Here is a 24,554-nt window from a genome sequence, read left to right on the forward strand (position 1 = left end):
AAAACATAGTTCCCACCCCGCCCGATGCCCGATTCACCCCCCCAGCAGGACCGCTCGCACCCCCACCCCGAACGACCGCTCGCACGCGCTCCCACCCGCATCCACGATCGGAGCAAGAGGGAGCCCAAGCCCTCTTGCCCGGCCGACTCCCCGACGTCCGATACATCCACCCCCCCCCGGCAGGACCACTCGCACCCCCACCCCGCAGGACCGCCGACTTCCCGACAATATCGGGCCAGAAGGGAGCCCAAACCCTCCTGGCCACGGCGACCCCCTAACCCCACCCCGCACTACATTACGGGCAGGAGGGATCCCAGGCCCTCCTGCCCTCGACGCAAACCCCCCTCCCCCCCAACGACCGTCCCCCCCAAGAACCTCCGACCGCCCCCCAGCCGACCCGCGATCCCCCTGGCGACCCCCACGACCCCCCCACCCCCCTTCCCCGTACCTTTGGTAGTTGGCCGGACAGACGGGAGCCAAACCCGCCTGTCCGGCAGGCAGCCAACGAAGGAATGAGGCCGGATTGGCCCATCCATCCTAAAGCTCCGCCTACTGGTGGGGCCTAAGGCGCGTGGGCCAATCAGAATAGGCCCTGGAGCCTTAGGTCCCACCTGGGGGCGCGGCCTGAGGCACATGGCCCCAACCCGACCATGTGCCTCAAGCCGCGCCCCCAGGTGGGACCTAAGGCTCCAGGGCCTATTCTGATTGGCCCACGCGCCTTAGGCCCCACCAGTAGGCGGAGCTTTAGGATGGATGGGCCAATCCGGCCTCATTCCTTCGTTGGCTGCCTGCCGGACAGGCGGGTTTGGCTCCCGTCTGTCCGGCCAACTACCAAAGGTACGGGGAAGGGGGGTGGGGGGGTCGCCAGGGGGGCCGCGGGTCGGCTGGGGGGGCGGTCGGAGGTTCTTGGGGGGGGGCGGTCGTTGGGGGGGGGGGGGGTTTGCGTCGAGGGCAGTAGGGCCTGGGATCCCTCCTGCCCGTAATGTAGTGCAGGGTGGGGTTAGGGGGTCGCCGTGGCCAGGAGGGTTTGGGCTCCCTTCTGGCCCAACTACCAAAGGTAAGGGGGGTGGGGGGGCGGTCGGAGGTTCTTGGGGGGGGCGGTCGTTGGGGGGAGGGGGGTTTGCGTCGAGGGCAGGAGGGCCTGGGATCCCTCCTGCCCGTAATGTAGTGCGGGGTGGGGTTAGGGGGTCGCCGTGGCCAGGAGGATTTGGGCTCTCTCCTGGCCCGATATTGTTGGGGAGTCGGCGGTCCTTCGGAGGGAGGGATGTATCGGACGTCGGGGGGGGGGCATCAGGCTTTCAGGATGGGGACAGACCTTCAAGGGGGGACAGTGCACGGAAGTCAGGGGGGGTGAACGGAGAGTCGGGACAGCGCACGGAAAGTCAGGGCGGGCGAAAGGAGCGTCGGGCAGCATGCGCGGTATACCCGTGAGCGCGGTATACCAAAGTTTTTGTACATATCATCGTGATTTCTGCGCGCTATACCCGTGTGCGCGTTTTATACGGGTGCGCGTTATTTGCGTGAAAATACGGTATATACTAAAAAAGATAGCAAGTTAAGAACCTAATCTTTTTTTTTTTTTTTAATATATTATTAATTTTGTAGAAAAAGCAAAAAACACAAGGTTACATAGTGTACAGCAGAAGTAAATGATCTCCAAAACTCTTCTAAACTTCACTGTATACCTGAGTTCCCCCCCCCCCCCCCGCTCACCCTGCACCCAAAACCCAAATAAAGAGTGTGCACATTAAACAATAAGTATACTCCATTCCAGTGTGTCCTTCATAAAATAAGTCAGACATTCAGCAAATGACTACGAGCTCTGGGTGTCAAAGTTTGCCAAAATGGCTCCCAACAAGTATGAAATACTCGCCCCAGCATAGTGTTCCATGGAGGCTTGTTACAACATCAGAGTACGCCAATGTGTGAGTGTAGGAGAGTCCGAGGAGATCCAGCAGTGAAGTATCACTTTTTTCCCCAACAGAACCGCTCGGTCCAAAAAACTCCAGAACCCCTTCGGAGAAGATCGAAGAAGGGACTCCAAAGTAAACAACATTACCAAGCGAAACACATAGTTGTAGTTCCACATAGCCTTGATGTGTTGATGGACATGCTGCCAAAATGTTTGATCTTGCATACAAGACCAAAACTGATGTTCAAGAGTAGCAGGAGAATAGTGACACTTAAGGCATTGATCAGTCACACAGCTTCGCCCCGATATAAATACGAGGGAGACCTGTAGAGACGCAGCAGAAATTTATAGTTCATTTCAAATCAATAACACTCTAGATGTCAGACAGGCCACTCTATGAATCCCTCTCTTAATCATTTGAGCAGTCACCACACAGGGAAGGTTCAAGGACCATTTGGTTGCATAAGTTTTATAAGGTATCTCTCCCAAACACTCCTGGAGATGACGATGATGGAATCACAAGGGAATCTGTACTTGTGCAGACAAATATAAGGCCTCAGAAAAGGACTGCATCCTCCTATCAGAGACCTAGGGTAAGGAGTGAATATAGAAGGAGAGCTGAGTATATGGAAGCCAGTCTTTCGCCATCCAACCATGCTCTCTTTTAAGTTCGTCCAGTGATTTCAGGGATCCATTAGAGTGTACCAATTGAAAAATATACTGGTTAGCACTGTCCTTCCATACCATAGAGGATAGTGGTGGCATACCCGGAGCAAAGTCTCCATTGCCCTGTAAAGGTAAGTAAAGTGTCACATGGAATGGTATGTGAAGTTGCTGACACAGGATCTTCCATAGACATCTCAATGGTAGTAGTAGGAGGTCCTGTGCGGACGAAGTCTTTGGAGGCAAGCGCTTGGCATGAAGCAGGTAACTAAAATGAAAAGGAGCACAAAAAGAGAGTTCCTGTCCTGCAGCCAAAAAATGGCTAGTACCCTGGAACCAATTGCTAAGATGTCTCATCTGACATGCCTGAGACAACAGTCTGAGACTACGCAATCCCAAGCAACCTCGGTCTTTAGGCTTTGCCATGTGGGATAAAGACAACCGTGCTTTCTTGCCATTCCACAGATATTGTTGTAAACTTTTACCAATTAATTTATCATGTTTAGCAGATAACAGTACAGATATCATCTGAAATATATAAAGTCACTGGGGCTCCAACACCATATTGTACAATGCAATTTTTCCCATTAAGGAGAGCGGATATACCCTCCAGTTCTGCCGTTTTTGTTGCGTGGAAGTTAAGAGGAGGGGGGTCAATATTTAAAGCATATAGTGTAGATAGGTCAGGGGAAATAGAAATGCCCAAGCAGGTCAGGTTTCCCGGGGCCCACGCAAGGGGGAAGACGCCCTACCACTCAGTCTGTACCTCAGTCTGAACCATTGATTTCTGTTCGTTTAATACCAGGCCCAAATACATACTATATTTATCTAACAATTCTAATGCTCGGGTAAGAGATCTCTGTAGTTCCCCAAGGGTCAACAGGAGGTCGTCTGCATAGGCCAAAACCCGCAGCTGCGAATCATCCTCCGGCAGGCCCTGCAGTTCATCATCAAGCAATATCATACCCAGGAAAGGGTCCAAATAAAGAAGAAATAAGAGCGGTGATAACAGACTCCCTTGTCTAGTGCCTCTAACAATTGGGACGGCAGATATATGGGTGCTATTCACCAGGATACAAGCTGTAGGATCTGTATAAAGCAAATGGACCATCTCAAAATACCAGCCGGTAAAACCCATATAAGTGAGCACCTTAAAGGAGGTAGGCCCAATTGACCTGGTCGAAAGCCTTAGCCGCATCTAAGCCAACCAAAACCCCCTTAAGGTCTGCATCCTGTGACCGCTGTATCGCAGTTAATAATCTATGTACATTCAGGACAGAGTGACGATATTGTATGAAAACGACCTGTTCCGGTACAATTAGTGTGGGCAATAATAACACCAGCCGATTGGCCAAAATTTTGATATCAACATTAATTAAGGAAATTTGGCAGTACGATTCTATATCCATCTCTAATTTGCCCGGTTTAGGTATTAAAGTTATATAGGTTTGGTTAGCTCCACGAGGAAACCCAACCGCCTCAAGGCCGCCGAATAATAGGCCTCCAAAGGACCGTAAAGAGAAGGGAATAAAAGCTTATAAAACTCGGGGAAAATCCGTCCAGCCCCAGGGAGGTACAGTTTTTAAGTTGTTGAACCACCACTTGAAGTTCCTTCCCCTATATAGGACGGTTCAATTGTTGGCGATTTGGAGAAGACAATTGAGCTTGTGAAGCTATCTGTATCCGGGCTCCGTGGATGATGTCACCCACATATGAGAATATGCTGCCTGCTTGTCCTGGGATAATCAAGGCTTTTGGAATGATATTGTATGTTTTGTATGCTGGGTGGTTGGGTCTTCCCTTCAGGGTACAGTGGAACAATTGGTACTCAATGTACCAGGTGCTTTTGGCACACAGGTTAAAGAATCCAGATTGCTGTGTCATAAAATGTACTTAGTGGCCAGAAAATATATCTTGCAGCACTGGACTACATTAGCCACCCCTAATTTTTGGCATTGGCGGACGTCCCTCCACATTTTGGTGAGCTGAGAAGCCAAAGAAGCAAAGGGATCTCAAAAGAAAAAATGTATCTTTATGAAAGTGAGGGGATCATACTTAAATATCTTATCTATGAAAGGTCAAAGTTTATTATGCAATGAGTTGTGAAAAGAAGGTGGGTTTAGGGGGCTTGGAGTATTTACCAAGGGATTTTCTTGCAGCTGGTTTGGAAGAGGAGGGAAGGGAGACAGTTTTGGAGAGATGAGAACACAAATATGAAAATGGTTGACCAGAGATGTAACAGGTATGTTCTCTATTGTTGTATTGTTGTGAAGTTATCAATAAAAACTGTTGCACTATAAAATAAAATACATGATCCAAAGACAACAAAATCTCATAACACCATACATAAGACCTCTCTATTTAGTAATTATGCTACTACAATTCTATATTTTCTTAATACATCTGAAAATCCATGCCACTAACTCTCCATATGCTTGCACAAACAGAAAATTTTTAACTTTCATAAATTCTGAAAAATCCTTTAGCTGTCTTATTACCACAAGTAAGGACCAACAATATAAAATATAGTTTTTAATTAGTTCTTCCTTCACCTATGTTTTCTGCTGTATACTCTAGTCTTAATTATATGTGAACCAAGTCGAGCTCCACTGGGAAATGACCCGGTATATAAACCAAAGACTAGATTAGATTAGATAAAATTATTGTGGTCCAGTATTTTTCTAGTTTAATTTTCTGATAAATTTCTGATGTATGTACCATCTTATTAACAGCTCTCAACCTCCTTTGATTGGACTAGCATTGTTCTTAAGACAATTATTCTCAACTTGAGAAAGACAGGAATTTGGGAACAGGCCTTAGAGAGAAGCCGTACCAAGAAGTCTGGGTTGCAATATTACTACTATTGCCATTCATTTGGGGAAGGCAGCTGAAAGTATCACAGGGAAGAAAAAAAAAATATTAACACACTGCCTTGAAAAAAGTAAAAAGTTTCCAATGGGATGAATACCCCAAAATACTTCAGCATTTATTATTTATAATAAAATGAATTAACTTACCTTTTCACATCCATCTGTTCTTTTAGTTTGCTGTACATTTCCAATGCTGAATAAAATAAAGATGTTAGAACATTTGAATCTCACATCTACAGTGCAAGCAATATACAATGTGAGGTAAACAAATGGCCTGTTTTTAGGAAAAAACAAAACAAAAAAAAAAAAAAGAGTACAGTATAAAATTAGAAATTAAAAAAATTCCTCAAAAATAAAGACTAGAAATAAAATCTATAAAATGAAAAGCATACCGCAATGCCTAATGCTTCATAACCCAGACTGATGGGATTCAATAAATATTTAAAATGTGATCTAACATATATGTTCGCTTTCATTTATGTATGGTGTGTTTCTTTTTAGTCTTTGTTATTGCGTTTATAATGTGCATAAAATTTTCCATTCAACATATTCTTTAGATCATTTTTTTGTGATCTTATGTGTTTTATTTATTTTAGTCTTATGAATTTGTCCATATTTAAATTCAGCTGGTTGGTTTCAATAATGATATGTCTCCTTTGTCATATTTGCTTCTTTTTCACATTTGTATTTCTTCCTCCCTTTTCATCACACATTTGACATCACCACCAAATTCTTTTCCACTGGGCTCTCTCATGTTTACTATGTTTGGTGTTTCACTTTTTTATTTTTAACCTTCGTAGGTTGCTATATGGCTCCTCTTTTCCACACCACTCTCACTGTTCAGCATATATACACATATATTTTTATATTTTGCATTTATTACAAAATATCTTTATAGGACCCCTGATGAAGGCACAAATATATGCCGAAACACGGACTGTGTAGGGTCCTATGTTCACATTCATCAACTGAAGTTCATTCCACTACTACACCACTTGTCTGTTGATTTGACTAGCTGCATCTGAAGTCATAATTTTCAGCTACCATTGTTTTTACCAAGGTGGCACATAAGAACATAAGCAGTACCTCTGCTGGGTAAGACCAGAGAGGTCCATCATGCCCAGCAGCCCGCTCATGCGGCGGCCCATCAGGTCCAGGACCTGCATATTAATCCTCTATCTATACCCTTCAATCCTCTTTTCCTTCAGAATAGTTTAATTCCTACATAGACTGGCACATATCTGGATCTATTTGCTGTCATTATTGGACTAGTGCCAGCGACAACTGTGTGCATAGATTGTTTTTACTTCTACTTATGCTATTAATAAACCTGGGAAAGGCCAGCTCATCAACTCCACTTTGCTAGTTTTTGACTGCCTGTATTTGTTGTGGTTTTTCCTTCTGTTCAGTGGAGTTCTGAGGTTCTTTGTTATTGAGAAAGAATTTTAAACCATTTTATTTTTACACGACTATGGTGTAAATTTTTAGAAAGTTTTGACTTTGTGATGATGCTGTTTGAAAATGTTGTTTTGATTCTTGATGATGTGTAATTTATCTTGTGTTTATGTCTAATACTATTTTACTTTGTATATTTTATTGTGGTCCGCTATGAATTTTGGATTATGCAGAATATAAAAATTATAAATAAATTTACACTAAGGATCCCATGCCCTCTTCAACTCTATTATTGTTTCAGCCATCATAATCCACTTTAAAAAAGTTCCATGCTTCTACTGCGTTTTCTACCAAAAATATAATTAATGTTTAATACATGTTTGCCATACAGTCTTTACTTACTTGTGTATCAAGGTGGCATACTTGTGAGATTATTACAAAATTACAACTAAATATCAGGACAATGAACACTTCTCCCTCCCTATTCGCAGTTTAGACATTCGCGGTTTCAATTATTCATGATTTTTTTCCCCAGGCCCCCCTCCCCCTGAGAATCACTCGTTGGCAGCCTGCATAAAAAAAAAAAAAAAACCCATCCCCGGGACTTGGATCGGGGCGAGGAGGGGGTCGATCAGAAGAAAAAAAGGCGATCGGACGTGGAGGGGGGCAATCAAAGATGGAGGAGGCGAGAAGCCATCCCAGGAGCATGGACCTTACCTGGTGGTGTAGCGGTGACCCGGAGCAGGAGCGATCTTCCTACACTCCTGCCTCGTACAGAGCCGTGCTGTGAGTTCCTGTGGCCTCACGAGAAGTTGTAGTCTCGCGAGCCCACGGGAACTCACAGCAAAGCTCTGCATGGGGCAGGAGTGTAGGAAGATCGCTCCTGCCCCATGTCACCACTAGACCACCAGGTAAGGTCCGGGGGTGGGTCAGAGCTGGTCCAAAAGTAATTCGCAAATTTTCCCTATTCTCAGGCTGGCTCTGCCCCTAACCCCCGAGAATAGAGAGGGAGAAGTGTACAAGATTATGCTTCTCCTCAGTCTATCCCCTCAGAGCCACATATCATGACCTCTTTTTAGCAATTCTTTTTCCTTTAAAGAGGTTTACTTCTTCACTTCTGGCGGAATTTTGTGTGACAGTGCAACACAGAATTTGCACAGAATTGCAGTCATGCAGAATTCCCCTTTTCTGTGCAGAATCTCCTACCTCCTTGATGGTGTTGCTTGAACGGGTAATGGCATTGGCAGTAATTCCCACACGCTGCATGCTGTTAACCCGGAAGCCTCTCCTCTGCTGCAGAGAGAATTCTGGGTTAGTGGCAGGCAGCACATGGTGCACAGAGGAATGGGAGGGGAGGAAAGATGCTGCACATAGGGGGAGGGGGAGAGAGAAAGAATTGTTGGATACAGGGTGGAGGAGAGGAAGGGACAGATGCAACAAAGTAGTGGAAAGGGATGAGAAGGAGAAATCCTGCATATGGTGGAGGAGAGAGAGATATTCATTGAGAAAGGAAAGGGAGAAATGTTGAACATAAGGGGAGGGGAGGGAGAGATGGTGCATGTGTAGAGAGAAAGAAAATGTTGCACATGATAATGGAGGGGAGGAAGGGAGGGTTGCTGCACAGAGGGGAATAGAGAGGTTTGACTCAGGGCACTAGGCAGGGAGAGAGTGAGAGAGAGATGGTGGACAGTGGAAAAGAAACAGAAATGTTAGATAAGGAAGTGGAAGAGAGAGAGAGAATGCTAGGGAAGGAGAGACAGATGTTGGACATGGAGGTGGATCAGAGAGGTAGGAGGAGGAAGATGTTGGATCCAGAAGTAGAAGGGAGTGATGGAGAGATGCCTCGCAAAGGGAGTGAGGAAAGAGTGGGAGAAATGCTGGACTATGGGGGAGAGTGCAGCAGAGAAGAGAAAAAGGACAGACAGATGTCAGGCTACAAGGGTGGGGTGAGGAGGGCAGGACAGGGAGAAGAAGCAAATACTAGACTATAAGGGTGGAGGAAAAAAGACCCTGAGAATGGTAGACTCACAAGGGAGAGGCCAGGAAGAAGGCGTGATAAGGAAATGGATGAGAGGACAAACATTACAGAGGGAAGAAATATGGAAACGGGGAGTGTGTTGAAGTTGAAAGGAAATGGAGGGCTGAGGAGAGAATAAGATGGGGAATGAGAGAGAAGATTGAAATTTGATAAGTGGCTGAAAAATGATAAAGAGACATGTAAGAAAGAGGCAGAAAAGAGCTAAAAAGGAATTTTCAATATGTCATAAGCAGGTGTAAGAGAATAGACAGGAGAGAGGAGAAAAGACAAATGAATAGCAACATCTCAAAAGAGAATTAGCAGACAGACAGGAAAGCAGAAAAGAAAAACTAGAAGCAACATGATGGAAAAATAAAATGTTCAGACAGCAAAGGTAGGAAAAAAACATTTTATTTTGAATGTTTTAAATGGAATATGGATATAATTAACAAAACTATTGTATAAATTTTGACAAATAAACCTGCAGAATTTGCTAATTTTGAATTTTTCTGTGCAGAATTCCACCAGGAATAATGTATTCTGGATCATTAATACCTTTCTTTTCTCTGTTTTATCTCCACTATCTTGCTTCTCCTTTAGCATATACAGGTTGAGATTTTCTTTTTTTTTTTTTAATCAAGAAGTCTTTATTGAAACATATAAAACAAAGCAAAAAACATTTTTACACCGATCATAACTATTGAACTCAATATACCTCAAGACTAGAATGAAAGTATTATTTTAACTTACTGCCAAATAAACTCAAGTCTTGGGTTACAAGTCTTTTGAAACAGACTTGACAGCCATTTCCTAGGCCACTTCAGCTCTATCTACACTTCTCCCTCCATATTCGCTGTGATAGGGGATTAACAGAACCGCGAATACCTTTTTCATATGTTATTCACTGTTTTCCATTAAAAACCATTGTAGATATGGTGAAACCGTGAATAACATGGTGGGATACCTGGCCTGTTCCTGAAGGAGAGGCAAAACACGGTGAAGAAAGTGCTGGGAATCGGTGGTTTTATCTGTAAACGCTTGGAATCAGCGATTTCTCTATGCAAGCTGATGTAATTTTGGGAGAGGAGCCAGCAAGCTAAAAACCGTGAATAATCAAAACCGCAATTGCTGAAACCGCAAATACGGAGGGAGAAGTGTATATCCTTCCACAGGTAAGGCAACAAAGTTGACACATAATACTTTAAGAGGAAGATTCTCAAAACTTATATGTGATCGCTAAACCGAATCCAGCCAGTTTAGCGTTCATGTATTTTAGCAGCAAATTATCAAAACGGCTTACTGTGCTCTTTTCCAAGCTTCCTAGCAGTCTCCAACTCTGCCATACAAATGTATTACGAGGTCATTAATATTTAAACGAGCACTTTGGGCGATTCTCTATTATCGCTGGGTGGGTACCTAATCTCACTGTCCTACTTGCAGGTCTGAGCTGTCCTAGCCTTACTTTCTGGTCAGTGCCTGAGCGCAGACTGGCTCAGGGATTGACAGGAAAGTAAGGCTTGACAGGTCAGACCTGCCAGAAAATGTTGCCGCCATCAAGCAACACCGCCCCCCCCCCCCCAGAAAGGATGCCCATTCCCTTCCACCGCTGCCGTTAAGCAAACCCCCCTCCCCTGACACTCCTCCACGGCAGCGGGAGGGATGCCCACTCCCTCCCGCTGCTGCCATTAAGCAACCCACCCACCCCAACAGCCCCCTCCCCCGACAGCGGGAGGGATGCCCAACCCCCATCCCTCCCATCACTGCCATTAAGCAAACCCCCCACACCCTCCACCGGCAGCAGGAGGGATTCCCACTCTTTCCCCCTGCCACTATCGTGCCTTCAACAACCCCCTGCCCTCTCATACCTTGTTTACGAAGGCTGGCCAGAAGGATGCCTACTCCCTCCAGCCAGCAGGCCCACATCTTCAAAATATTGGGCTTTCCTCTCCCTGGTGCATCCTGGGATGCGCTAGGGAAGGGCCTAAGGTCCTGAATGGCCCAGGTTGCTTAAGGGGGAATGTTGTGGGCATGTTTTGGATGGGACTAAGAAGTGCCCTAAATCAGGATGTCCAACAGTGATTACCGAACAGGAAGAAATGTCTAATAAGGAGGATTTAGACCAGTTTCAGTCACGATCGCCTACGGCCTGGCTGCCCCGAGTAAGCCCGCTCTTACTATTGGGTCAGGCCTGGCTAGAATCTGGATGGGAGACCACCTGGGAACCCCAGGTTCTGTAGTTTGAGGGGCAGCAGCGACACAGTGGAGCCATATCCTGCACAGGAGAAGGGAATGACACAAACTACTCCTGTACTCTGCTGTAACATCACAGGGTGGATTCCTCACTGTGCATGCTGCCACGAGTCAATGGCTGACTCGGCGGCATGATCCATCCATTCAGTCACATCCAGGGTAGAAAAGGTGCTCTGGTTGAGCAATTAACCTCTGTAGAGATTAAGGTATGACACCTCATTAATCGCCCCAGTAGTTTGTCCCCCTTCTCCCCTGAAAGTGAAACCGAAAGGGAATCCTAAGCTCTATGACAGCTTCAGGAACTATAGGCAATCTTAATAAAACATGCAAGTCTGAGAAGTAGCTTGGTGGTTAGTACTGTGGACTGTAAACCAAGGGACCTAAGTTCAAATCCCACTTTTAACACCGTTTAATTTCTTTATTTTAAGGCCTCAAGAAACAGAAAAATATTTACTGTATATAAGCCACCTGCAAGTCTGAAGGCTATTAAGGTGGTATACTGTACATTCAAGTACAGTAGGGTATGTTGCTATTCCTGGAAGGCTCACAATTAGAAAGAAAAATAGCTAAAAAAATTGGGATTTGAACCTGGTTCCCTTGCACTGCACTAACCATTAGGCTGCCCCTCTGCTTTTCAAAGACATCTATGTGACCATTTTCTAAGAATGCTGCCATATGGACATCCATGTCCCTTGTTTTTCACCATTCAGAATTTGGATATTCCAGTTTGTAAAATGGGTGTCTCCAGCATAAGGAAATTCATCTCATATTATTTTCAAACAGGAATCCGTACCTTTTTTCACTTCCCAGCGTGGGGTGCCTGCCTGCATGTGCATTGGCACCTTCTCTGACATCACTTCTGGGACCCGTACCTAGGAAATGACGCCAAAGGGCGAGCCAACACCGACACGGGCATGCTGCTCACATCAGAGAAGTTTAAAAAGTATGGGAAAAGGGAAGGGGGCGCGTGAGTGGTACGGGGGCGCAGGGAAGAGGGCAGGGGAGGGGTGCCACCACCCTGAGTGCCGCTGGACGCTCCCATGATTTCTTTTTCTCCAATTGTGCTTTAAGTCTTCAAGGCAATTCAGTCATTTTCAGTCTAGTGTTTGGAAAATGAAATCTGACTGGTCAACATTCAGTCCATAGTAGTGAGCAGTTTTAAAGTCACAGATATGTGTGGGCTGAATTAGAACTAAATATGCCATGCTATGTTTCAGGCACCAGCTCTTAATGTCTGTGTCCGAGTACTGGCCGATATTCAGCGCCCTTACCCACATACCTGATCTGGCAAAGACAAGATTTTTTATATGGTTCTATCTGGCAGATTAGGTATACAGACACTAGGATTCAATAAGGCTAGAGCCTGTATATAAGAACATAAGAATAGCCGCTGCTGGGTCAGACCAGTGGTCCCTCGTGCCCAGAGGTCCGCTCACGCGGCGGCCCTCTGGTCAAACACCAGCGCCCTAACTGAGGCTAGCCCTACCTGCATATGTTCCGGTTCAGCAGGAACTTGTCTAACTTTGTCTTGAATCCCTGGAGGGTGTTTTCCCCTATGACAGACTCTGGAAGAGCATTCCAGTTTTCTACCACTCTCTGGATGAAGAACTTCCTTACGTTCGTATGGAATCTATCCCCTTTCAATTTTAGAGAGTGCCCTCTCGTTCTCCCTACCTTGGAGAGAGTGAACAACCTGTCCTTATCTACTAAGTCTATTCCCTTCAGTACCTTGAACGTTTCGATCATGTCCCCTCTCAATCTCCTCTGCTCAAGGGAGTAGAGGCCCAGTTTCTCTAATCTTTCGCTATACGGCAACTCCTCCAGCCCCTTAACCATCTTAGTCACTCTTCTCTGGAACCTTTCGAGTAGTACCACGTCCTTCTTCATGTACGGCGACCAGTGCTGGACACAGTATTCCAGGTGAGGGCGCATATCTTCTGGCTCCATCCCCAGACTAACCCCAAAATGTCACAGTGGTCAGAGAAGATATATAGAGCCTCTCTTGCCCAATTAAACCCTTTTGAATACATACCCCAGAGGTTTTAAAGTAAAATTTGAAAAATGTTTTCCCATGCCAGATAAAGAGCCTCAGGTATTCTGGACCTCTGTCATTCAACAACACAGGACAACACAGGACAACAAGCTTCCAATGCAGGTGATAGAGGCACACAGCGTCCCAGACTTCAAGAATAAATGGGATACCTATGTAGGATCCCTACAAGGGTCAGCCAAAGGATAGGATCACTAGGGTATAGACTTGAAAGAGCGGGTCAGTAGAATGGCATTATTACAATTCTACTTAAAGGGGACATTAGACTTAAAAGGGAGGGTCGATGGTGTGGGCAGACTTGATGGGCTGTAGCCCTTATCTGCCGTCATCTTTCTATGTTTCTATGTTTCTATGTTTCTAACCCAGCCTTCAGCATTACACACATACTGCATGTTTTTTCCAGAGCTGAGCATTAGAGGAAAGACGAAGCAGGCATATTGCTGGAAACTGGGTAGACTCAGGGTGCCAAGGGACAGCAGCTGAAGATTACAAAGATGTTTTAGTTCATAGGACCATATTATACAAGTTATACAGTATTTACAATATAAATAGTTATTATTATCAATTTGATGAATGTTAGAAATTGAAAATAAAGAGATTTTAAAAATTATAAATTGGAAACATTGCAACATAGTAAATGATGGCAGATAATGACCCGAATGGTCCATCCAATCTGTCCAACCATACATGCTGCATAAATTAATTACACTTCTCCCTCCATATCCACAGGGGTTAGAGGCAGAGCCGGCTCACGAATATTAAAAAACCGCGAATAATATTCAGGCCGGTTCTGCCCCTAACCCCCGCTTCCCCCCCCCCTTAAGCCTTATCTGGTGGTCTAGCGGGTTTTCGGGGCAGGAGCAATCTTCCCACGCTCCTGCCCCGTGCAGATTGCTCATAGGAAATGGCTGCCTTGAGCTCCCATCGTAGTCTCAAGAGACTACGGGAGTTAAAGGCAGCCATTTCCTATGAGCAATCTGCACGGGGCAGGAGCGTGAGAAGATTGTTCCTGCCCCAAAAACCCACTAGACCACCAGGTAAGGCTTAAGGGGGGGCTTACAGGGCTTAAAATAGCCCCCAAAATTAAAATGTTTTTTGTTTAAAAATCACGAATAACCAAATCCGTGGATGCTAAAACCACGGATTTGGAGGGGAAAGTGTATCTAGTTTAAATGGTCCTTTTTCTTAGATATTTCTGGGCCAGAAACCCAGAGCCCTGCCCGGTAATGTGCTTAGGTTCCATCTACTGAAATCTCCATCAAAGCTCACTACAGCACATCTTAACCATCCCAGCCATTGAACAGGCAATGCAAGCCTACCCAGTACTGGCCTTAGTTCACACAGATTTACAAAGATTAAAATTGAATGCTTAGGACAGAGGCACAAAATTTGTAGGTACATCATGATGGACCTGGGAACATACAAAAGCATACTCAGTTTCTTTTAACTATGTGCTGAGAGGAAAAGACCATGATTATGTAACCTTTTGTCACTTCAGCTTAACTGATTTAACATCAATTTTATATCAAAATGTTTTTAAAATTACCTGGAAGGCATAGCTGCAGTTTATCCACTACGGTGGCAATATTCCTCTGCTGAATTCTACACCGAATGCTCTCTTCTGTTTGCGTTATCACCTTTGATATCAAAATATGTGGTTTATAATTAGAGAATAAAAAATTCTTCAGTAACATACCCACTATGTGCACATATAAAAGAATTACCTCCTTCTCACCTCTTTTCCAGCTTCCTGAAGCCTTCGGTTGGTGTCAGTAACTTGGACCTTAAAAATAATTTCATCTTTGTTAGCCAAATATGCATATAGTGTACTGATGCATCTGCTCAGCCCTGTAATCAGATCATGCTTCATGAGAAACTTAAAACAAAGGAATGCAAATTCAAATTAACTCTACAATCTGAACTTGAACTTTGATCGCAAAGGGCTTTTGTTAACTTTAATTACTGATGACAGCTCTTTCTAACAGATTATGTGGCAAACTTCTCAAATACAGTTAGGATATTTGAACCTTACTTTCTATACATATGTCAAACAATTCAAATCCCTGACCCAATTGACCACTGGTCCCTTTCTGGTGCCCTCAATGAGCTCTGTATGCTATTCACTGTCTGCAAGTGATGGTGATTACACTTTCTGGTAATTAAACATTCATACTTTGTTGAATGCAAACACTGGGCAGTTGATTAACATCAAACATGAAAATCTCCAAACTCTAGCAACATTTTAATGCTGCAGGTGCAGACATAGCTCAATCTCAGATTTTCCCACATACTAAGTGATTCATTAGGTCATCATAACAAGGAAGCACATTCTAGTTTATTAAAAATCTCATTAGTTTCAGAACAAAGATGCTCAATGACCTCATTGATGTTGTTTGGTCCCTTGTTATCTGAATATCCTTTACATAATGCATTTTGAATCGTAATCCTTGATGAACTATGTTCATTCTGTCTCCAAGTGTTAAGAGAGCTAAAGTATTTAACGGCCACTGTTTTGCATTGACTTGACTAAAGCCCAAACTCCAGCCTAACAAAACAGCAAAAATCTAACATCTCATTTAGCTAGAGAAAATGCAATTATTAAACAAAATTGCTGGTATACAAATGCAAAATAAAAGCTACAAAGTTCTAAAAACACATCATACCTTGGTTTTAAAATGTTTGCCCTTCATCTACTAAAAGATAAATATCATTGTCAAAAATGAGAAAACTAAAAAAAGAAGCAATCTAGTTATGTTATATTTAAAGAACAGTGACTGTTAACAGGGTAGCATAGAGCAGTATTCTTCAACTGCCGGTCCGCAGAAATTTCCTGCCGGTCCGCAAGGCTGGCACGTGCATCGGGATCGAGACAGTGTTCTTCAGCCACCAGTCCGCGGTACGATCGATGCGGCGTTATCTTCAGGCCGACTGGGGCAGAGATCCTCACTGCCACATTGCACAAAGCCACAGGCAGCGGCTCCTACACGCATCCTGCATCTGAACCGGAAGCCTTCTCTCTTTCGTCGCAACGTCACAGGGAAGGCTTCCAGCGCGCAAGGAGCTGCTGCCCGCGGCTTTATGAATTGCGGCAGTGAGGAAGAGGGAGCCGGCCCGAAGATAACACTGGGAGCGGTATAAAATGGCCAGGCGGGAGCAGGCCAGAAGGTAAAGCACAGCATGGAGGGAGGGAGACAACAAAGATAGGGCGAATGATTTTATTTTTAAATTTAGTGATTGAATTGTGTCAATTTTGAGAATTTATATCTGCTGTCTGTATTTTGCATTTTTCAGGAAGAAATGCATTTGTTTCTTTTTCTCTGGGGTTGTACAGCATACAGAGTCTTGAATCTTAGGGCTTGTTTGTATATATTTGTACTTTTAGTTTTTGGTCCTGTATTTCCATGGGGTTATCTGTTTTCTGGTAGGAATGAATACTGAAAAGCATACAGTGTGCTTTGTGTAGTTTAATTTTGTGATTAACTATTATGTGTTGTTAATCAGATTATATTGTGTGTACAGTATATATATGAAAAATGAATGGAAAAAATGGTGCTATAATTAGTACTATTATGGGGGTAGGATCTGGGGCAGAGATTGAGCAGAGATGGGTGGGGTCTGGCCCACAACGTAGCCCAGTGTTCTTCAACTGCCGGTCCGCGGACCGGTGCCAGTCCACAAAATAATTTTTTTTTATTCCCGTCAGTCCATAGGTGTCAAAAAGTTGTAAGAACACTGGCATAGAGTATGTGATTTATCCCTCATTCAACATCATTTTCCAAAATATTTTAAGTAAAAAAAATGTATATATAATCTTATACATTTGCTGCAAAAAAATTAAGGGCTCCTTTTACAAAGCTAGTAGAGGTTTCTACCATGGGTCAACGAGGTAAATGCTCCGATGCTTATAAGAATTCTATGAGCGTCAGAGCATTTACCTCGCCGACCTATATAAAAACCTCTCCCACAGCTTTGTAAAAGTAAGTGTAAGATATAATAATTTTATTTTTAAGTTTAACTTCTATCATAACAACTTGACATGCTTTCGTTGTATTATAGGAATATTTTAAAACTCTCAATCGTTTTATATTTATAAAGAGCTGACACAGAAGCCTCCATGCTTAGAGTGTTTATGACAAGTACCCAGTAGAAAAATAACACCCACCATCCACTTGCACTCACTGACCACATACAATGCTAAATAGAAATTTCTTCTGTCTCTTACCTTTAACTTGCCAGCATCTGCCCTTACTTTGAGAAGCTCTGTGATAGCATCAACAAACCCTTGATGATGGAAGTTGCACATCTTTTCAATTTCCCTATCATGATTACGAATACGAGCATCTAATTTTTCCATAAACCTCTGATGCGCATTCGGCTGGTCATCATATACAGATCTGTTAAAACAGCATATTATATTACATATAGTATATTTATTGCTGGCCAGTTTGTACAAAGTGCTGTACACATATTGGACAGTTCCAAACCCTTGAAGCTTACAATCTAGTCAAGATAGGAAGGTTTTGGGTAAACGGCAATGTCATTACTAAGATTTAAGATATGTAGGATTAAATTGATGAGGGGCAACTTTTGAGACAGTATCTTCAGATAAGGCATTCCCAGTCTGGAAATGTTCTTTTTTATATGAGCAGTTATATATATTAAATGCAGGCTTAACGGGGTAAGTTTTCAAGTTGAAACGGTATCTGATTAAAGAAGACAACTAGTGCCATGTGTTCAGGAAAGTCACTGAGCATAAGTGGAAAGAGCCAGGTAACAGAAGCGATGATATTTGGAGCCGATGAAAAGGGAGCAGATAAAAGCAGCTCACGTGATGACCAAATAAGGGGAAATAAGAGAGGTGAATAATTATAGGCAAGTATAAGCTTAATCAAAATGCAGGAGGATAGGGAGCAAATGCAATGGCTTACATAATCATAATGGTGTCAGTGGTAGATTAATCATACTGCTGAATTTTATATACAGAATAATGTAGTAGAAGGAGGTCATTTAGTGGTAGGAGCATGTTGTACTAGTCTAGACAGGAATTAATGGGCGGGGGAGGGGCAGATAAACATTTGCATGAGCCTTGAGATGTTATTGGGAAATAAACAATATTTTATTAATCTATGAAGAAAGGGTTGGCACAACATCTCAAATGGTAATTTTCTAAGCAGTCAGGCAGGATACCCAAGTTCAGTCACAGGACCTGTCTCCTGTTTCTCAGACAGGAAGGGTCTGGGGATGCTGTAAAAGCAGCAATCAGAGGCACAGGAATTAGAGAATCTTGGCCATTAATCAACAGCTACACTACTCATATTTAGAATGTATGCATATCAGGCCTTGGAGAGTGCTGCAAAAAGAATGGCATGGAGATAAAGGTTTATCTTCATTCCCACCCTATCCCCACAACTCAAAATCCATCCCCACCCTATGCCCACAAGCCATGACTCCATCCACAACCTGTTCCTGCAAGCTGTGACCCTGCCCCTGCATGTTTTGCAGTTTTATTTTATTATGTAATTATTATACAACATTTCTTGTAGGTCTATAACCAATATAACCAAAGAAAAACATTACATGTATATTTGTAGATATTAAATTAATATACTGTTATGAGTTTAATCTGTGAATGAATAAATCATCAACAATCAACCTTGCCCTATCACTAATGTCACATCCAGACTATACAACTGTCTTCTGTACTTAAACAGGTTAAGAAGTGATACAAGATGATGCAACATTGCATGTAGGAAGGAGCTAGAGAAAGGCATGGGGATGAAATTTGTCCTCATCCCCACCCCATTCCATCTCTACAAGCTTTAACCTCATCCCCACCACGTTCCTGTGGTAATTTCCGTAGACTTACTGCAGTTTAAATAAATAAAGTTTACTGCAAATTACTGCATGTCCCCATCCCCATGTCATACTCTAATGCTGCAGAATGGCTATGGTCTTGAGGACTGTTACTACCATACCATACAGTTACTTATATCCTACAATTTTCAATTAGGATTCAATGCAGTTTACAATCAAGATGAGTAATTTTTGGGTTATATTAGGATTACAGAAGACATAAGTGGATAGGCAACTTGTGAATTGCACAGATAGGTCTTTAGCGTTTTCCTGAAACTGTAGTAATTGGGCAGCTGCTGTAGAAGTAAGAGTGGAGTATTCCACACTTTGAAGCCTTGAAATTCATAGGTAGACTCAAACTTCTTTTTCCGTTGCACGTTTGGGAGATGGAAAGTTCAGTTTGAGGTACTGTGTGGTTCTTGTGTTGAGGACAGAATGTGTAATGTTGATGGCTGATATAAGTTCAGTAGAGTTATCTCCGTAAATTGCTTTGCAGGCTATACAAGTGATCTTAAATATCACTCATTTTTTTCACTGGTAGCCAGCCAGTGAAGCTCTTGCAGTAGTGGACTGGCTTTCCCAAATTTCCCAACTCTACAGATTAATCTAGCTACTGTGTTCTAAGTAGTTGCATCCTCATATATTGCAGTAATTCAAGTATGAGAAAAGGACTGCCTGAGTGACTTCTAAAGCTGGACTAGCTTAGGGCGGACCTTATTGCTCTTAATTGTCTTAACTTGAAGAATAATTTTTTGACTAAGGAGTCATAAGAACATAAGAATATAGGAATTGCCGTAATGGGACAGACCAAAGATCCATCAAGTCCAGTATCCTGATTTCAACAGTGGCCAATCCAGGTCCCAAGCATCTACCTAAATCCCAAGTAACAAAACTGATTCTATGCTGCTTATCCTAGATCAATCTGGTCTCTAAAAGTTGGATGAGAGTTCAGAGCGACACCTAGAATTTTAGAGTCATTCTGAGTCTTAAGTGTCTCACCTGTGGCCAGCACCAGGTCGATACATGGTAGCAAATCAGTCACCAAACCAAAGTACTTTAATATTGAGTTTGAGGAAGTTTTTCTGTGACTGCACACTCAGATTTTCGATAATCCTCATAAAGTACAATAGGGTATCTTAGAGAACTCTGGTTGGACAAAGGAGGAAGATATCATCTGCGAAGGAGAATATATAGATAGTAGAAGAGGAAAACATTATGCCTAAGGTCCTCAAGTATATATTGAACAAGGAAGGTGACTACATTGATTGGCTACTAAAGAAAAGGTTATAAATTGGACTATCATGCTGGGATTTTATACATACACTAGTCTTTAAGCCCGTTACATTAATGGGTGCTAGAATAGATGTATCTGTCTATCTTTCTTTATCTCTCTCTCCTTGGCCGCAGTCTGTATCCTTCTGTCTCCCCTTCCCCTCCCCCCCGAGCAAAGCTGTCTGCCCCCAGCACCCACCTCCCCCCCAAATGTCTCTCCATGGCCCTCTTCTGTCTTCCCCCCCAGAGCAAAGCTGTCTGTCCCCAGCACACCACCCCCCAAAGCAGCCCCCTTTCCCTATCTTTCCATGGCCCCTTCTGTCTCCCCCCAGCACACCCCTCCCCCAAAGCATCCCCCTTTCCCTCTCCCTGTCTCTCCATGGCCCCTTCTGTCTTCCCCCCCAGAGCAAAGCTGTTTGCCCCAAGCACATCCCTCCCCCCAAAGCAGCCCCCTTTCCCTCTCCCACTGACTCTCTCTCTGGCCCCCTTTCTCTGTCTGTCTTTCTGTCCCTCTCCCTGCCCCTATGTCTTTCTTTCTGTCTCCCTCCCTCCCGCTGTCTGTCTGTCATTTTTCCCCATTTCCCTGTGCAGCAGCATTTCCATCCCACTTCCCTATTCAGCAGCAACAGCATTTCCCTCCTATCCCCCCCCTTTCCTGTGCAGAAGCAGTAGCAGCATTTTTCCCCACCCCCCCTTTCCCTTCTCTTACCTTCTCTTCCCTGCTCCGTTCGGCCCCTCCCCCTTCTTTTACTGCCTTTGTCCTGCTCGATCTGGCCTGCTCCTGACCCTCCCACCGCCGACAAACCTTGGGGCTCCAGCCGCGTAGGCAGCACTTTAAACACGCTGCTTCGCGGCCTTCTACTGCCAATTTCCTCTGCCGCATCTGTCTCCGATGATGTCATCAGAGACGTGGCAGAGGAACTCGGCAGAGAAGGGAGTGAAGCAGCGTGTTTATAGTGCTGCCTACGCCGCTGGAGCCGGGAGGTTTGTGGAGGGTCAAAGGCCGGAGCGGGGCTGCTGTTCACCACTCGTTTGCTGCCACTGGTGCTGCCTACTCCGCTGGAGCCGGGAGGTTTGTAGAGAGCACAGTCGCGCACATGCGTCTCCAGCCCCTGCAAACGCCATGAGGTGTCATGCTGCTCAGGGGGATGGGAGGCAGGCAGGCAGACTGGCATGGCGGTGGGGGGGTTTCAATGGAAGGGAGATGGGAGGCAGGCAGGCAGGCTGGCATCGGAGAGGGGGCGGGGGGTTTCAATGGAAGGCAGGCAGGCTGTCATCGGGGGGGGTGATTTCCATGGAAACATGCTGCTCAGGGGAATGGGAGGCAGGCAGGCATGGGGGTGGGGGCTTTAATGGAAGGGGGATGGAAGGCAGGCAGGCATCGAGGGGGGTGGGGGGTTTCAATGCAAACATGCTGCTCAGGGGGATGGGAGGCAGGCAGGCAGACTGGAATCGGAGGGGTGGGGGGTGGCAATGGAAGGGGATGGGAGGCAGGCAGGCTGGCATCGGAGGGTGGGTGGGGGGGTTTCAATGGAAACATGCTGCTCAGGGGGATGGGAGGCAGGCAGGCAGGCATGGGGGGGGTTAATGGAAACAGGCTGCTCAGGTGGATGGGAGGCAGGCAGGCAGACTGGCATCGGGGGGGGTTAAATGGAAACATGTTGCTCAGGGGGATGGGAGGCAGGCAGGCTGGCATCGGGGGTGGGGATGGGACAAAATCTGGAAGATAATGATGAGGACATAAGGAGGCACTGGGGGCACTAAGGACATAGAAATGGCCACTGAGGGCACTAAGGACATAGGATGCACTGAGGGCACTAAGCAGGACAGAGGCACTGGGGGCACTAAGGACACAGGAAGGAGGCACTGGGGGCACTGACACAGTACATTGGCACTGGGGCACTAAAGACACAGTACGCAGGCACTGGGGCACTAAGGACACAGTACGCAGGCACTGGGGCACTAAGGACACAGTACAGAGGCACTGGGGGCACTAAGGACACAGTACAGAGGCACTGGGGGCACTAAGAACATGGGAAGAAAGCAATGGGGGCATTATGGACACAGGAAGGAGGTAATGGGGCACTAAGGACATAGGAAGAGGTACTAAGGACATGGGAAAGAGGCACTAGGGACACGATGGACATAGGAAGGGGCACTAAGGACATAGGAAAGAGGCACTGAGGGCACTAAGGACATAGGGAGAGACACAAACAGAAAAAATGACAGACAGGCAGCGGGCAAGGAGAGAGAGACATATATATATATATATATATATATATATATATATATATACATATATATATATATATATATATATATATACATACATACATATACACACTATATTGATATCTTATATTTTTCAACTTAGAACAGGGCTGGATTAAGAGGCAAGACAATTGTTTATTTAGACTTGATATACTGCCTTATCCATGAATGGGTCAACGTGGTTTACAATATAAAACCAAATTATTTAAAAGGAACTTCATTATATCAGATAGGAAAGTACAATAATCATTCTAATCTAAAAAATTCTTATGGTATCTGTGTTCATATAGGTCCAGACAACAAACATGTTTAAATATTTTCTAGATGAAAAGCTAAATGAGAGATGTGTTTTCAATAGTGATTTAAATTGCCAAATGATGGTTCAAGTCGAAGGGGAGAAGGTAAGTCATTCCAGAGTTTAGAGGCAATGAAGTAAAAAGCTAATGCTCCGATAGATTGCCATTTAACTTGTTTAGGGCCTGGAAGGACCAAACAGTTCTCATCCAAGGAATGAAGAGCCAATGGTGTATAAGGGATCATCAAGGAGAGAGATAGAGTAGTTAGCCTGAGTGCAGTGTTCTCCCTAGCGCCTTTTAGCCGGGCACTCCACCCGGCTAATTTAGGTGAGCGCCTGGCTGTCATCTGGAAGGTGCTGCTGCTCAACATTTTTTTTCTTTTTTAAACCTCTCACCAGCTTGGGGATTCAATTCGCTACAGGCTAAGGCGGGAGTTAGAGCAGCGAATCAAAGGAAGGGAAGGAAAGAAGCTTACAACTTGCTTGATTTGTGCCTTCCTCACTGCCAAGTCCTGCCTACTTTGTTTCCACGAAGGCAGAACCCGGCAGCGAGGAAGGCCCGAAGCAAGCAAGTTGTAAGCTTCTTTCCCTCCCTTCCTTTGATTCACCCTATCTCCCGCCTTAGCCTGTAGTGAATTGAACCCATGGGTCTGGGGGGCATGTGACTGTGTGCGCACTCCCCATAGGTGTGGTTCACCCTGCATGGGGAAAGGGCCAGGCTAGTAGCAGCAGGCGCTGCTGCCACCGCTTCCTCCTCCTCAGCCACCTCTAAGCGAGTTTTAGGCTGGTTCTGTGCACTGCCCCCATCTTTGGGGTGGCGCTGCTCTCTCTTCTCTCTGCCACTGGTACCCTCCTGCTTGCGGCGGCATGCCCATGAAACCCACTCCTTTGGGCCCCAGAGTAGGTTTGCATGGCTGAGGTCACAAAAGGTAACAGCAGGAACCCTGGCCGAGCGATACGGCACACCGTGGGGCACAGTGGCTGAGGGAGGGCATCCGACTCTTTTTCCTGCCCTGATCTTTTGAGCAAATGGCAAACTGATAGAGAAACAGTAAGGGCAGACTTTAAAGCTGGGACTTAGGACTGCAGTACCACTTTCGACAAACCCAACTCGAATAAAAGAAAAATAAACAACAACAAAAAAAGTCCTTTTGGGTAGGCTGCAGGGTTGTTTTTTTTCCATTACCATTTCTGTTTTTGTATTTCATGAAAATGAGTTTTGATTTTCCAAAAGCCATCACAAAGACTTTATGTATTTTCTACCATCACTTACCCCCAGTCCATTAAGATATTTTAATGTGTACTGCTTTGACCTTGTAAATAGGATACTATGATGCCAAAATGCCTACTGTTAAATTAATATTTTTGTTGCAGTCAGTGTTTATTGCCTTATGTCTGATTTATACTTGATATAACTGCTTTGGGTGATATTTTTTTCTAAAAACACAGCGCATAAATCCAAATAAATAAGCCAATAACAAGATCTGGCCTCTAATGTGTTTGTCAAATTTTAATCGCTGTATCTTCTAAGTTCCGTAGGTACATTAATTTATTAAACTGTTGTACATGGTGTTTTTGCTGATTACGCTCATTATATTTTGTTTATGATGTTGGCTTCTCTTGTACTTTCCCTTGAATCGGTTAATAATGAAGTGAAGTAGCCCTATACTGCAGGATAGAAACTACCAGGACTGCATGTCACCCAA

The 24,554-nt window shown here is 44.5% G+C and overlaps 1 protein-coding gene across 6 annotated transcripts in view; it reads right to left on the reverse strand.

Annotated features, from left to right (window-relative positions):
• EXOC6 (exocyst complex component 6) overlaps window positions 1–24,554 on the reverse strand; it is a 254,284-nt gene that overhangs the window by 191,755 nt on the left and 37,975 nt on the right. For 4 of the 6 annotated variants that reach the window (XM_033941888.1, XM_033941883.1, XM_033941884.1 and 1 more), the window contains exons 2-5: window positions 17,380–17,551; window positions 14,893–14,940; window positions 14,704–14,794; window positions 5,593–5,638 (exon numbers count right to left, since the gene is read on the reverse strand). In XM_033941888.1, the coding sequence (XP_033797779.1) occupies window positions 5,593–5,638; window positions 14,704–14,794; window positions 14,893–14,940; window positions 17,380–17,551 (357 nt within the window). Of the gene's footprint in view, window positions 1–5,592; window positions 5,639–14,703; window positions 14,795–14,881; window positions 14,941–17,379; window positions 17,552–20,009; window positions 20,112–24,554 lie in introns of those variants that run through there. The other 2 variants (XM_033941885.1, XM_033941889.1) reach the window with 2 other exon arrangements.

The sequence above is a fragment of the Geotrypetes seraphini genome, chromosome 4 (assembly GCF_902459505.1).
Source record: "Geotrypetes seraphini chromosome 4, aGeoSer1.1, whole genome shotgun sequence".
NCBI classification, from domain to species: Eukaryota; Metazoa; Chordata; class Amphibia; order Gymnophiona; family Dermophiidae; genus Geotrypetes; species Geotrypetes seraphini.